This window comes from Typopeltis vanoorti, chromosome 21 (assembly GCF_054136105.1).
Source record: "Typopeltis vanoorti isolate ZY-2024b chromosome 21, IOZ_Tvanoo_1.0, whole genome shotgun sequence".
Taxonomy (NCBI): Eukaryota; Metazoa; Arthropoda; class Arachnida; order Uropygi; family Thelyphonidae; genus Typopeltis; species Typopeltis vanoorti.
Genome location: NC_143569.1, coordinates 30,914,824 through 30,929,829, shown reverse-complemented (window position 1 = coordinate 30,929,829; position 15,006 = coordinate 30,914,824). Strand labels below are relative to the sequence as shown.

General features: G+C 35.8%; 1 protein-coding gene across 1 annotated transcript; it reads right to left on the bottom strand.

The window, feature by feature from the left end:
* Positions 1–3,975: 3,975 nt before the first annotated feature.
* On the bottom strand, positions 3,976–5,708 carry LOC150094702 (cuticle protein 10.9-like). Its single transcript, XM_090411637.1, has 3 exons — positions 5,700–5,708; positions 4,577–4,663; positions 3,976–4,347 (listed from the first exon to the last, which is right to left on the bottom strand). The coding sequence occupies exons 1-3, from the start codon at positions 5,706–5,708 to the stop codon at positions 3,976–3,978; spliced, it is 468 nt and encodes a 155-aa protein (XP_090267763.1).
* Between the last annotated feature and the right edge of the window lie 9,298 nt (positions 5,709–15,006).

Below are 15,006 nucleotides of genomic sequence, written 5' to 3'. Positions count from 1 at the left end.
TAAATAGCAGATTCAAGAGATGTTGAAGCCTAGATTAATATCATGGCTTTTAAGACGTCATTAAAAGAGTTTTTTTTTTTTAAGGGGAAGGGGCGGAAAAATATGCTACTGTACGTGGCGACAAAATTTCTAGGGTTGGCCCTGGGGCCAGTCCTGGTGAATATGGTGTTTGAGGTAGATATTGAAATCCCAAGTCGTATATTGTCTGTTGGATTTCATAAGCAGGTGCATTGTCCTGCAAAAGCAACACGCCTCTGCTTAGTTTCTCGAACCGATTTTCCTTCAGTACCTCCTTCAATTCCTTCAGAGCTGCTGTAACAGTTTCACCTTTCTTGAGGTAAGGTAAGGATTACACCATCCATATCCTAAAAGACAATGGCAAGAACTTTCCCTGCTGACTGTTTGGTTCGAAACTTCTTTGGCCATGGAGAACCTTTGTGTCTCCACTCCATTGACTGTTGTTTGTTCTCTGGGTCATAGTGACGAAGCCATGTTTCATCAACGGTTAGAATATGAGCTAAAAAATTTCACGAGGATGAAATCCCTTTATGAAATGTTCTTTTAACATCTCAACTATACCCGCCTCAGTGGATATCATTCACTGCAACCAGTATGCTCCGCCAAAAATTCGCTTTCCGAACGAAGAGGATAAATAGTAGTTATAAATAGTAGGATAATAAAAAGATATATACCTCTCAAAATAATCCAAAACAAAAAAAAAAAAAAAAAAAAAAAATGCACACATCTCCACACCCACACGCCTTATAATTCATTTTTCGGTGAACTGTATATTCGATGAATTGTGATTTTTCGATCAATTGCGTTTCGATGAATTGTCTTTTCGATTAACTGCTCATCGGTGAATTGCTTTTTCGGGGAATTGTCTTTCAATGAATTGCTTTTTCGATTAATTGTTGTTCGATAAACTGATTTTCGATGAATTGTTTATTCGGTGAATTGCTTTTTCGATGAATTGTTGTTCGATGAATTGCCTTCGATGAATTGTCTTTCGGTAAACTGTTTTTCGATGAACTCTCCGGATACCTGCGGGGTTACAGGCAAATTCATCGAAAAACAGTTAATCGAAAGACAATTCACCGAATGCAATTCATCGATGAATTGTCTTTCGGTAAACTGTTTTTCGATGAACTCTCCAGATACCTGCGGAGACCGACCGTCTGTGCGAAAGTGGGGGGAGTGAGTTGGTAAGAGATGTCATTAATAAGTCTGATTGCTCTCCTCTGTATTGAGTCAAGCATCTTGAGGGAGCTTTTGGGCGTCCTACCGCATATGCGAGAGCAGTATTCGATGGTTGGGCGGATTTGTGATTTGTATAAGGTTAACAGCTGTTTAGAGGTAAAGTAACATCTTGAGCGAAAGAGAAATCCTAGTTTTTTTTTTTTTTTTTTTTTTTTGAAGCTGAGGATGCAGTGGTTGTGATGTGTTTATGCAAAGAGAGGCTTGTTGTCAGAGTAATTCCAAGAAGAGAAATCTCAAATTGTCCTGAAATTTGGGTGTTGTCAAAAATAATACTGGAAGAAAATGGTTCTTTTTTATGAGAAATAAGACAGAACTGGGTTTTATTAGCGTTGAAACTGATGAGGTTATCCGAACCCCATTGGAGGATGGCTCGGAGATCACAATTTAGGGGGGGGGGTTGATGTTCTGAAGGTTGAGGTGAGTTGTGTGGAGTAAGGTATATCAAATGAAAGAGAGGAGTGAAATGTGCTGTCATCTGCAAAACTGTGTATTGGGTTTGGAGGTCAACTGAAGTGGGTCATTGATATATAGCAGGAAGACGTTTGGTGAAAGTACAGAACCTTATGGAACCTAGGCATTACTTAAATGTTGAGAAGATGAGGAACCGTCCACCACCACACATAGTGTACGTCTAGACAGAAAGCATCCAACTACAGAAGTCATGGGACAGACCAAATTATGGTAGTTTTCTTATTAATCCTTTGTGCCAGACCCTGTCAAAAGCTTTGGAGACATCAGGTGCACCCCTTGAGATTCGCCAAACTTCTCCATGGTATGGTGTTTGTCCAGAGATGGCCGACGCATGTGAGCATGTGATCTTCTGTTGATCAGCAAACGAAATTCATACTGGAGGTTGTTCATTTGGCGGTCCCTTCAAGGTAGTTTAGGAGTTGGGAATTTATTCGTCTGATACTCAACCATTACTTTAAGCAGGACTGAGGTGAGCGAGATACGGCGATAGTTGGACGGCAGTGACTTGTCGCCCTTCTTGGGAATGGTTGAATATAGGCCAATTTCCGACAACAGTGGAGTAAGAGAGTATACAAGTGACACGAGATAGGAGTCAATTCTTGCGCACCAAATTATTTTATAAGAAACAATAATGATAGCAAATACTTATTAAAATAAGCATAATTTCTATGAGCAGGAAAAAGTATTTTTCCCTGCAATTTTTCTAAGTGTTATCATTTCTTTAGTACAGTTGAACTGTTTGTTCTTAATTTTTTCAATATTTACATTTTCTTTTACCATATTGTTACGTTTCAACATCAAACAAACTTTTTTGCCTTAAGCGCTTGCTGTTTTCACTTCATTTTTGTTGTTATTTCTTCCTAATTAACCTGAATTCCTACTTTTATAATATTAATCATATTTCGATTATTTTTCTGTTTATTTCTATCTTACACCTGATTGATTGGCTAATAATCACAAGTCTTTTTTTTCCCTTTCTATTGTTATTTCTATATTTCATTTTTGGCAAATCTGTTGAAAATGAAACACTTCTCTCTGTAAATTATCTTCTGTATTTGCTACCATTATTACGTCATCTGCATACATTTACTGTATTATTATCAACAATGTTATTCCATTTTACCCCAATTCGTATCGATTTATTTGTTTCATTAGTGCAGTACGTTATTATACATTTATTATCTTTATAAATATCTCTGATAGGCTTTACTGTCTGTAAAGCTTATCAAAGATACTTTTTTTTACTATCATATTTAAAATATCTTCCAATGGATTTATAAAACATTAAAAACCGGAGTGTTATATTCTATTGTTTTGTCTATTTCGTAGCAAATTGCGCATGCGCAAGATCTTCCTAATCTAAAACCTTGTTCATCAGTTTAACATTAGAGATTCAGTTTCTAATTTCTAGAATACGTTTTGTATAGATGTTCATGGTAGTTAAGAATAGACTTTGCGTAATTATTTGAATCTGTTTTACTCCTTTAAAAAAATTGGCACTGTGATATGTTTCTCCATTCGTCTGATATTTGTATTTTTTATAAATACCAAACGAATTTATAGTTTACTAAAAGTTTACCTTTTTATAGTTTACTCAATTGAAATATTGTTTCTCTTCCTTCATATTTTAACAACTTCTGCGTTTTATATATTCCAACTGTTTTTCCATTTCTGATTTTCCTAATATGCTATCTATTTGTTGTAATGTTATTTCTAAGTCTTCATCCTCTTCTACGTTTTCAGATGACATTATTTTTTCTTCATCTTCCTATACTCACATATTTCACTTCACTGGTTTATAATCTCCAAGAACGCTGTTTTGAATAATCTCAGAATTCTTGTTTTATTTCCCAGATTTTGTTATTAATTTCATTTCTTAAGTTTTTGTTTCTGTTATGAATGCCTCATAATACAAATCCTTCCGGGACAAAAAAAAATTGCGTAATATTTAAAGGGAAGTATTCTTCCCATAAAAAAACTGTTTTTATAACCTCCTACTCAAGGTCAATATCCATTTTCCCCTAAAGTACGGTAATAAGACACAAATATGAGCCAGTGATTATAGATGAATATTATTTATTCGATTTCAGCAAGTATTAGAAAAGCAGCAAAGGTAAGGAAATATAGAAGACAATACAATAAAAATATAACCGTTTAAGACTGTGGAATAAAAGAGAAGAAAACTGCATCCATCTTAGACCCTAGTTCTGTACAAGGTTATTTCCTTGGGCGGGAGGTATATGTTTAGAAATACTTGTAAGCATCAGCGATGTCATGGAAGCGACGTGTGGGAATGGTCCTGCTGTATGGAATGGGTTTTGCTGCAATTCTGTCGTGAGGAGCGTACAGATGTTCTGGAATGGCTGACGATTCTACGTTGACATCAGCAGGGTTCTGGCTGTCCGTTCCAGGTTCGTTAGTTTTGATGTTAGCGCGGAATCCATCAACGTCGGCGATGTATTCTACGATACGGGTACGTCCGTCTTCGTCGGCTACAGTGTATACGCCTTCTACTCGTCCAGAACCGTCAGCAACTTCTCGCCTGGAACTGGTTCCGAATTCAGCATCGGCTTTGTATTCGAAGGCGAAGGGTTTGGGAAGTTCGTCGATTGGAAACTAAAAGAAAAAAAAAATATTATTCAAAGTGGAAGGGAATTGAACAATTAAATATCACGAAAGAATAGCTTGAAGGTTACTAAAAATGTTTCAATGAAATATCACCAATATTGTTGTGGTCATATATAAAAAAAAAGAATTTGTATTTATTAATTTGAAGATGACCTAAAAATACTTAAAACTAAAATTAATATCATAACAAAACACAAATTAATTCTTGTTTTCTTACCTTGTCGTGGGCAACAGGAATGTGATATCCTGGTCGCTGGTAGATCTGGCCGTGGACAGCCAGCACACACGCCAAGATAACAAATGCCTGAATAAAGAAATGGTTAACCTTTATATAAAATGTCAAGTATTTATAATGAAAGCTTTAATTATCGCATTAAAGCGTTTGATAAAGTTTAGTTCAATCAAAGGATTTCTTTAGTCACATGATGACATTGATATTGAATGTCAATATCAATGATATGGATAGTGATTCAATAATGATATTGAACGTAATTTCGAAGCGAAATTAACATTAAATATTTCGTTCAGGCTAAATTATCAATATGCTGACGTTAACCGAAATATAACAGAAAGAATGATGATTCTTCGGACTCCTTGGAGATGCCACGAATAATAATAATAACAGAAAGAAATTGCCTGTGGACAATAATTAAAATCATTATTTAAAAGAACTATTAAGACCGACAATAGTGTGTCAGCAATTGACTTTGAATCAGCAATAAACTCGTGGTTCAAAGTCAATTGCTGCCACAATATTCGTCCAACTATCCGTCTCTAACTTTAAACAATGAGTAAGATTATTGTTCAAAAATAAAATAGAAACTATAGTTCTGAAAAACGAACTATAAACACAACAATCTTGTGGCAACGATCGATGTTGAACAATGAGTAAGACTATTCTTGAAAAGAACCAACAATGATACAGCGTTGATTCTTCTCAACGATGTATCATTGTTGATTCTTTTCAAGAATAGAATCAATAATGATACATCGTCTGATTTTAAAAAATGAATAGGATTATTGTTCATAGTAAAACAGAAACACTAGCAGCAATGGTAGATTAACTGAGAACAATGAGAATGTCATAAATTATAATTAATTTTAATGTGTTTTTTCTAAATTAAATTCTAAGTGGCATTCTGTGATCAAAAAATTCTGAGAGACTAGAATCGAGATGACTGAAATGTATTTTAAAATAAACTTATAGAAATTGATCAAATACTAACCCGCCATGTATTTAAGCTAAGATACAACCTAATTAACAAATTGTAACTGGGTACTAAAGCTAAAACAGGCTTATTCCTTTGTTATTCGTAGCGGAAAATACTAAAATTTCTTACCTTGTACATGATGATGGTTGGTTACTGGAAATGTTTTTCCTGTGCGATGGAAAGAGCGAAATCGGACCTTTTTATACTACTTCGTACACATACTTCAATGTTCACATTCGCCTGTGGGTCACGTCCGAGACCTCATTTTTTAAAGCCTTAATATTTTTTAATATTCACAACGGTAGTTCTGCCCTTGACAATCGTCAGTGACCTTGAAGTACGTATCATCCCACACCCTACCGATAATCTGAGACTGTAGATCACTTCTGCTCTAGTTTTTGTTTTGTAGAGGGGGTTACAGGGGAACGAGAAGAATTTCTCAGCCTGAAGCGATTTTTTATCAAAATATCTACATTCACTATCACCAGAGCTATTGGGGGGGGGGGGGGGTTAAGTTCCGCATTTTTGTTCTCTGATTTATAATTGCAGTCGTTTTCATTACCTCTCTCTCTTTCTCCCCTTCATTTTATCATTTCTTTATTTTAACTTTCTTCTATCTTGTTTCATTTATTTGTTTTACTTCCGTGTAATTATTTTCTTTAATCAAATATAAAACAGTGTGTGTGTGTGTGTGTGTGTGTGTGTGTGTGTGTGTGTGTGTGTGTGTGTGTGTGTGTGTGTGTGTGTGTGTGTGTGTGTGTGTGTGTGTGTGTGTGTGTGTGTGTGTGTGTGAATCAACACAGTAATGGGCCGACAGCGCGAGATCTGGATGACTTTGAGCAATTGTTGGAGTCGGATGTTCCAATATAAGTATGAAGGACTGAAATAAAGAGTCAAAAGGCTTTACGGCGATGCAAAATTATTCAAGTTAAGTGGATAGTGAATCCAACTTTATTTCAAAGCCGAATAGAGAAACTAGAAGAGTTTCTTTCCGAATATAGAAACTATAAAAGTTTCGCGGATCCAAACGTAAGCAAACCTTTCATGACAGGGTAAAGGTTTGCTCGTAGTAAAGGTAGAGTAAGCTCTGATCACTATCCTTAGTATTTCCCATAATGTAAAACGTGTATGATGTTACACATTATGGGGGAGGGCACTACCCAGACAGGTTTCGATCTTTGTTGAGGTCTCGTCAGTGGGAGCCAGACTCAGATGTAAACACTCAGGTTGAAGTGATGCAGAACTTACATCTGGGTCTGGCTCCCACTGACGAGACCTCAATAAAGGTCGAAACCGATCTGGGTAGTGATCCCCATAATGTATAACATTATGCACGTCCACTAGGAGATGTGTTTTACATTATGGGCAATACCAAGGATAGTGATCAGATCTTACTCCACTTTTCTCTATTCGGCTTTGAAATAATGTTGGATTCATTTGAATTGCAGCACTAGTATTGTGTTTTCATACCAACAGATGTCTAGAACATTTCAATAACGGTCCGACAACCAGAAAACATCCACTCTACAGCAGCCTTTACCAAAGAGAGTTTCTTGATACGATAGAGAGTTGGAAAATTACGACTATAGTGCACCTATCAGATTGAGTGTAATACATATTGGTCAAATGGAAGAAAAAAAGCAGCTTACAAACTGCATTGAAAAATTGGAAAACACAATGCATCGGATACCCCTGTCTTAGATTGTAAACAACAGTAGACACAACCCCTCGCTGAGTTCGGCTTCTTCTCTCAGCTAAAAGCAAGCAGTCACAGGTACCGTGAGCATAGGAATATCAGTGGAAGACATTTGAGTAGCGGAAAAAATGACAAATCCAAGTTAGTGTTGATTCACGCAGACAATATTTGATAGCAGAATGAATCCATGTGCCCGTTAAGTCAGGTGGCTACACTCCAGGCAGTGCGTGTTTCTTTGGTACGTGTTGAGTTCTGGTGAAATGATCTTAATGTCATAGCCTACTTGAATCTGATGACGAATATCGTTTGGGGACTACTTTGAGGATGATTTTGCGTTGGCATGCTCTATCACTGACTCTCAACTAAGTGGAATAAGTTGTTCTTGACAGGATTCTGAAACAGTTCAATCTGAGACAACTTTGGGATGTGATCGGGTTTGAATGGGCTAACATCTCCGTAGAATTCTTTTGATATCATGTGAAAGTGCACATCCTGGAGACCACTTGAGGCTGTTTGGGGATTAAATAAAGCAAGCGTGCCTAATAAATTGTCCAATTAATGTATTTTGTAGTTTATGTTTTTTAATCCGGATGTATTTTTATTTATTACAAGAAAAAAAAGAACAAATACACTTTTTATTTAAAGCATTTTGAAGACTTCAGTTCTTTAAATTGAGAAGGTTTCTGATTTTTGAACACCTCAGTTTCTGAATTTGTATGGTACTATTCATTTGGGGGTAAAAATAACAATTTAAATAATAAAAGAATCTCACCCTGTGGGTATTTCCTATTTAGCAAAAGGTAACCTTGACAATGCCCTTGAGAATGCTTTTTTTTTCCAAACTTTCTTTCTCGTCACGCATACAGCGATCTTATTTCACATTCCAGTTTTTATATACAGTTCTGCATACAGAAGCTACAAAGATAAAGTGCAAGATATAAGATTAACGTTATTGAAAACAGAAGCGTATTCATACAGCAATATTAGTTCATTCTCCACACGTAACAGATGACAAAGTCAACCTATTCCAAAAGCTACTGATAAATTATTGGAGAGATGACTTGTATTGAGAAAGACATCATTCTGATAGGAGACTGCGAAATAATCTCAGAATGTTGGTGCAAAGCACTTGGAAGAAACTTTTCTCTGAATCAGACTCGGCTCTGTGCTACCCCGAACCACATCTCAGTGCCTGAGAAATAAGTATGTTTGCTCAAATCATGTTTATGGTGGAAAGATTTTCCTAGGAATTTCTCAGTCTGACAGTAAACCAGTCTTGGAGAGAGCTTTTCTTCCTGCATCTCAGATATTTTTCGCTTTGGTGAAATAGAGAAGCTGTTCTAAAAAGATAATCCTAAACAATCTAAGCACATTCTGCCCATTTCGGAATATAACAAATTAAAAATGCTGAGAATATCTTTCTGAAACTTCGTGTGTCTCTTATCTCTCTTTACAAATAAAATACTTTAGTTCCTTTCTGACTAACTGACCAAGACGAATGTGATAAAATTCTTCCATGTTCCCATAACAACAGAGTTCTTGTGTTAACCACGTGGCATGTCGTAGTCATTGGCACGTTATCTCAAAAAGGAAGGCTAGCAACTCATCTGTAGCTCGGTGAGTAAAATGCTCACCTATCCTTACAAACTTTCTTTGTCCAACTGATAGGTGGACCCTGCTTACAACTGATGGTGTCTTTACATATACATGAATGAGTTAATAGAAAGAGTATGGTAGAATACGGTATGCACTGCAGGATGATTTTAACAGGCCTTAGGCAGCCTTTTGAATCGAACAGCCAGCGACATGGCTAACAGAAGGAAGGCCCGCTCTAGATTCCAAATATAGGTGACTTAAGTAGTCACTTACAGAAATGCATAGTTTTTCTGGTTTTAATGTAAGGCAAATTGAATGGAGAATACACTCAATTAACAGACCCAGATAATTGCATTGTCCTCCATAGTTTTTATTCTTTCAGCAATTAAGCCAAATAAAATGTGAAAGTAAATTATCTAACTTAATTTTATAACACAGTGACGGCTGAACTGGATAAGCGTAATGTTTTTATAGTGATACTGCTGGACTTGGCTAAGGCATTTTACAGGATACCACACATGGAATTCTAATCCGTAAACTACAACATATGGGAATGGATATAGGGTTGGTGAGATGGATAGGTGGGTGGTTGATGGAGAGATATAAGAGAGTAGTTTATTCAGGAGTAGAGTCCAAAAGACGACTTGTGACTAGTGGTGTGCCGCAGGGTTCTGTTCTTGGACCACTGCTGTTTAATTTGTTCATTAACGATATAGGGAAGGATCTAAGAGGAACAGTTCATTTGTTTGCTGATGATGCAAAGTTGGGTAGGGCAATAGTGAATGCAGAAGATGTCAAAATCTTGCAGGACGACTTGGATAGATTGGAGTTCTGGGCTAAGGAGAATGGATGTCAATTTAATGTGACAAAATGTAAGGTTATGCATTTTGGGGTGAAAAGATTAGCAGCAGTATACCACATTGGTGGAACTGTACTCCAGGAGATTGATGAGGCCAGGGACTTGGGAGTGTTGGTGGATAGGGAGATGAAGTTTAGGGGGCACCTTGCAAAAGTAGCTAAATCAGCTCATCAACTCACTTGGTTGTTGAAAAATACTTTGACGAGCAGAGACAAGCAAGTTATTGTACCTCTGCACCGAGCCTTGATAAGACCTCATCTCGACTACTGTGCCCAGATTTGGTCACCTAGGTTCCTTCTTGATGGGGAGGAGATGACAGCAGGGCTATGGAGTGAACCCTGTGAGAACAGGTTGAAGATTTTTGGGTTGCAGAAATTAGTTGATAGGCGGAAAAGGGGAGATATGATTGAGACATTCAAATTGCTGGGTTTCTATAGGATTAATTCAGAGGATATTTTTGAGATCAGGACTGGTGGTGGGAGAACTAGGGGACACCTATGGAAGCTGGGAAAGAGTATGGTTAGCAAAGGTATTAGAGCTGGGTTCTTTACTTTTGGAGTAGTAAATGAGTGGAATAAGGTGCTATGACGGTGAGTGAGTTCAAGGCAAGGTATGATAGATACTGTGAGAATGTCGTATAGTTGTGATGACATTGTGTTTAGGGCCTCCCTCGATGAGTCTAAGGACTCCTTGGAGTCGGCCGTAATAATAATAATAATAATAATAATAATAATAATAATAATAATAATAATAATAATAATAATAAAAGTGTGTCATTACTCTTTTCTTCAACGCCGTGGAAGGACTTAATGCACCATGCTAAGATGTTTTCGTCTTACTAGTGTCACATGATTTTGGGAGTTTTAGTATATAAAGTGTACAGCACTATAAATGAAGAGTTGCAGAAATGAATTTAAAAAATTAACAAAATACTTAGCAATGTTTCAGAAGTAGCTCACAATCATGAAAACATTTTTTCCCAATTTCATTCGCGTGATTTGAGATCATCGCAAACAATAATTTGGATATTGGAAAAAATGCATGCAAATTATTTCTAAAAAAGATCAAAATCATTTTAGCTTAATAATATCTAATTTTTTGGCTGACTAATTTTATGACTCAGTTTTTCTTAATTTGTTTCTATGAAATAGCAATTTTCTTATTTTATGTTACACTCTCTAGTCTTTAATTTTATCTCTATACTTATGTAGATTGGCGCATAGTCGATGCGTCTTTTCTCCTTCTTCCATGTCTAAATTTCTGAGAACAAGAGTATCATCACGTGTGTAGTCTACAGTGAAACACGCCTGTCTGGGAATGTGTTAGTTTCGAGTTAAAAAAAATAAAAAATGTCGGTATTTTGTTTAAAGTTAGTTTTTTTTCCATCTTGTAAAGTAAGTAACTTTTTCTGTTATGCTAAATTGCAGTTTCTTTATACAGAAATATCTTTTGATATATTTTAGTGTCTTGGTAAAATGACAGGTGTGCTCCAAAAATATCTGCATTTTAAAATTACTCTTCACGCAAGGCTAATTTAGATATACTCATAGTTATGAATTTATATTTAATATAACAATACGAAGTATTATGCAGTTGGATTTGGCAGTAAGATATATTCATAAGTTTGACCCTTCTTACTCTGCTCATCCTCCGAATTCCCTCCACACCCCTCTTTCACTGCATTTTTAAAACGAAAAGTTTTTTGGGAGTGTGTGAAGATATGCTCATTTTCAATTTTTATAACTAATTATTAATCAAGCATCTTCTTAATGTGATTCAAAGCTGGTTTGGGAACGTTCTTATTATAACACGTATATATTTTCTTAACGAATTTCTGAATGTAGATTTTTACAATGCACTTAGGAAATATAAACTTTGAAATTTAATGAATTAATTCATGGACTAATAGGTTTCAGAATGCTGAAACAGTTTGGATTTTTGTGTCTCGATAATGGTGTTTGTGTCATAAGCGGTTACTAACTCAATACCCCGAGTCAAAATGGTCAGGTTTAGTTAAAAAGATGATGAAAAGGAATATGTGATAGTTGCTTTGTTTCCAACAAGCAAACAATAAATTCTGCATGCATCCACCGCGTAGCACGTGACTGTTTTGCATCTTCTGTAGCGAAATAAACACTCGAGCTTCAAGCGTTCAACCACAGCGCTTTAAAACAAAATTTAAAAAACTTTTTAGTCAATCAGTAACTTAATATTTTAGATTCAGATTCCGTAATTGGGATCTGTAAGTAGAGAATATTAAGCCAGCCAACTTTCAGGAGCTTTAATAGTTTTAGAAATGTCACCATCAGAAAAACCAAGAGTTTTTTTCCCCGTATTTTTTCTGTTAATGTAAATCTGTAACTAAAATTTTCGTTGTTACATAACTGCATGTTTTAACTCCGAGTGATATTAGAGATCAAACAATGCAGTTGTATTGTTTGATGACGTAATCCAATCAACGTCGTTGATCTATTACTTCCTCCAGGTAACTGGAAGAAATTCATCAGCTTCCAAAAAACGTCAAATACTTAAAAAAACAAAACAAATATCCTTTAATTTTATTGGTTAAATGTTTTTGTTCTAAAAATGGGCTATTTTATTAGTCAAGATGCTATTACTTGTGTAGGAATTCAACTACAATTCTAAAGTGGACCTGAAAACAATTCACAAATGCATTCCTCCCCAATGTTTAAGAGGGTTAGGGTAATGGATGATCATCGCTTCCCCATTGACATATAAAAAAAAAAAAAAAAAAAAAAAAAAAAAAAACAGCTCTCACTTTTGAATGTGTTGTTTCTATTGGTTACAGAAGTTGCTTGACAAGTTCCTCCGTGTGGACTGTGCAGGTCGCTGTGCAACAGGAGGTGCATGTAAATATCTGTTTTAGATGCTATTCAGGTAATAGATGCATAAACCATTGTAACCTGAAGAAGAACCACCGAAGAAAACTTCCTCGCGGGTAAATACCACCTTGTAGACCAATAACTGTCTCTTCTAAATCCGGCTATGATTGTTGGAAATTATGCTAGTATCGTTCCCAAATTTTTGTATCCAGCAAACAAGCACAATTTTTAGCATGAAAAATATTAACAATCTGATTTCTGATGATACAATTAAGTATTCTGAGGTTGCACATATTTGGTATTTGTACAGAGTTATCTGAGCAGGTGAAAAGGAATGCGTTTGTAGTAGGAAAGGCCAAAAGCGTCAGCAGGCATTATCAAAAGTAAGGAGAGATGTCAAGTCTTTTTGAGAGGGGAGAAAATATGTTTAGGAATTATTGAAGGTGATTAGTTTGTAGATGATTTTGAAGCTTAAGATGTTTGAGCACTACAAGTCTTGTTGCATTAGTAGGACAAGTGGAGAATGTTGTCATCAGCAAAATGTGATTAAGGTCAGTAAAAGTTCGTGTATGAGGAAGAAGAGTAGGGGAAATAAGAGGCCTGAGGAAAACCTGCATCGGTTGAAAAATCCGGAGAACATCCTCTACTGTTGTGTGAATGGTTCGAGGGTAAAAATGACAATTCGCTTTTACCTCCAGCCTTCTTTCACTCCTTTATAATGGATGGAATAAAGATCACAAAATGACAATGTGCTGAGAAGCTCTCAATTCGGGTTTTCTCCCCCAGTTTATCTGGGGTTTTTCATCCCGCAATCCGGTCCCGTGAACACACGCAGATTACAGTCATAAATATCGCCGTTAGGGGACGCAGCACAGGAGTAGCGAACCGGCTGCATTAATACGCCAGTAACCTCTCATTAGGAGGGACTCAACCCCTCCTAGAGATGAGAAGGATAGGATTACTTGAGATAGCATTGAAATGAGAGCAACAGGTCGACAGTTTGATAGGCAACACATTTTTAAAATCAGCTGTATATAGGCTTGCTTTAGTGCTGTTGTGGATAGATGCCATCTGCTGACTGTTTACTGTAGTCAGCAGATGGACAGCATCCCAGAAGGTAAAACACATAAAATAAAAAATAACCATCATACAGATTAATTTATTTTTATAATTTCCCCCGTTCATATGAAGAATCCTAACATGGATACCAACTTGAAATGTCGGAGAGCATCCTTCTTTAAAAAACTTGTATAAAATCTTACATTCATGTTCTCGACGATTATGGTGCGAATGTTTGTTGATATCCTAAGTATCATTGCACTCCGTCAATTTCTAGGCAGAAATTTTTTGTTCAATAATAAGGGTGAGGAACGACTTATCGTTTTTACAGTTTGGCCAAATATTTCATCATTGGTTAAATAAGGAGGTGTTCACTGTTGACCTCTGACATATTTGTGTGGCTTCTTAGAAATTAATAGAGCTTGTAATTTGCCCAGTGTTTTCCAACGCATGTAGTGCACAAAATTAATGTCTAAATTATAATCACGTAATTGAAGTACAGTATCATGTGTAATTGTTTAGCTCAACAATGTGTTCATGACATTGTGCTCGTGGATAAATTTAATGAAGCAAATTATGAGCAAACTTTAAATCCAAATTTCTGGATGTTACAGAATATGGAAGCTGAAATTTAAATTACCAAACTATAAGCAACTCCTTAGATTTTAGGCAAGGAAATCAGTGGTTTCTTGTATTTCTGTTTTATACAACTTAAATAATTACTTAGCTGGTAATATTTAATGTTTCTAGATACTAATAAAATGTAGCTTCATATGTTAAACATACTTTTATCTCTGGCAACATTTTTCTCTGATATTCTGATTATCTAGTTTTGTTAACAGCACAATTTATAATATATAATGCTGGTAATTATGCGATTAACGTAATAACCATGTGTATTATTTCTTGAGGTGAATCACAGATGGCACCAGCAGCAGCTCACGTTAAGAATTGAATCTGTGTAGTGGTAACAAATGATACAAAATGCATGCAAGTAACAAACTTGAGTTAACAATGAAACTAATATTTTTTTGTTTGAAAAACGAGTACGTCAAGCTACTTCAGTAGACTTGAAGTCTGCTAATTGTGATGAATTATAGTCTAAATATTCTTACAATATTTGTTTAATAAAGTATTAGAAAAAGTATCATGTGGATGCCAAGAAGAGAAAATAAATAAAATCAGGCTTCATTGTAAATGATGCTTTATTATACTACGACCTTATTACAATATTAGCGAACTAAACCAGCCATGGGAGGTAAGCAACAACCGCAATTCCATATGAACATCAGATTAAGCTGATGAAGTAAGCGTATGAGTTATATATACAGCTCTATCCAACTTTTCGTTTAATTAATATCATGGTCAGCATTCTCGGGGAAA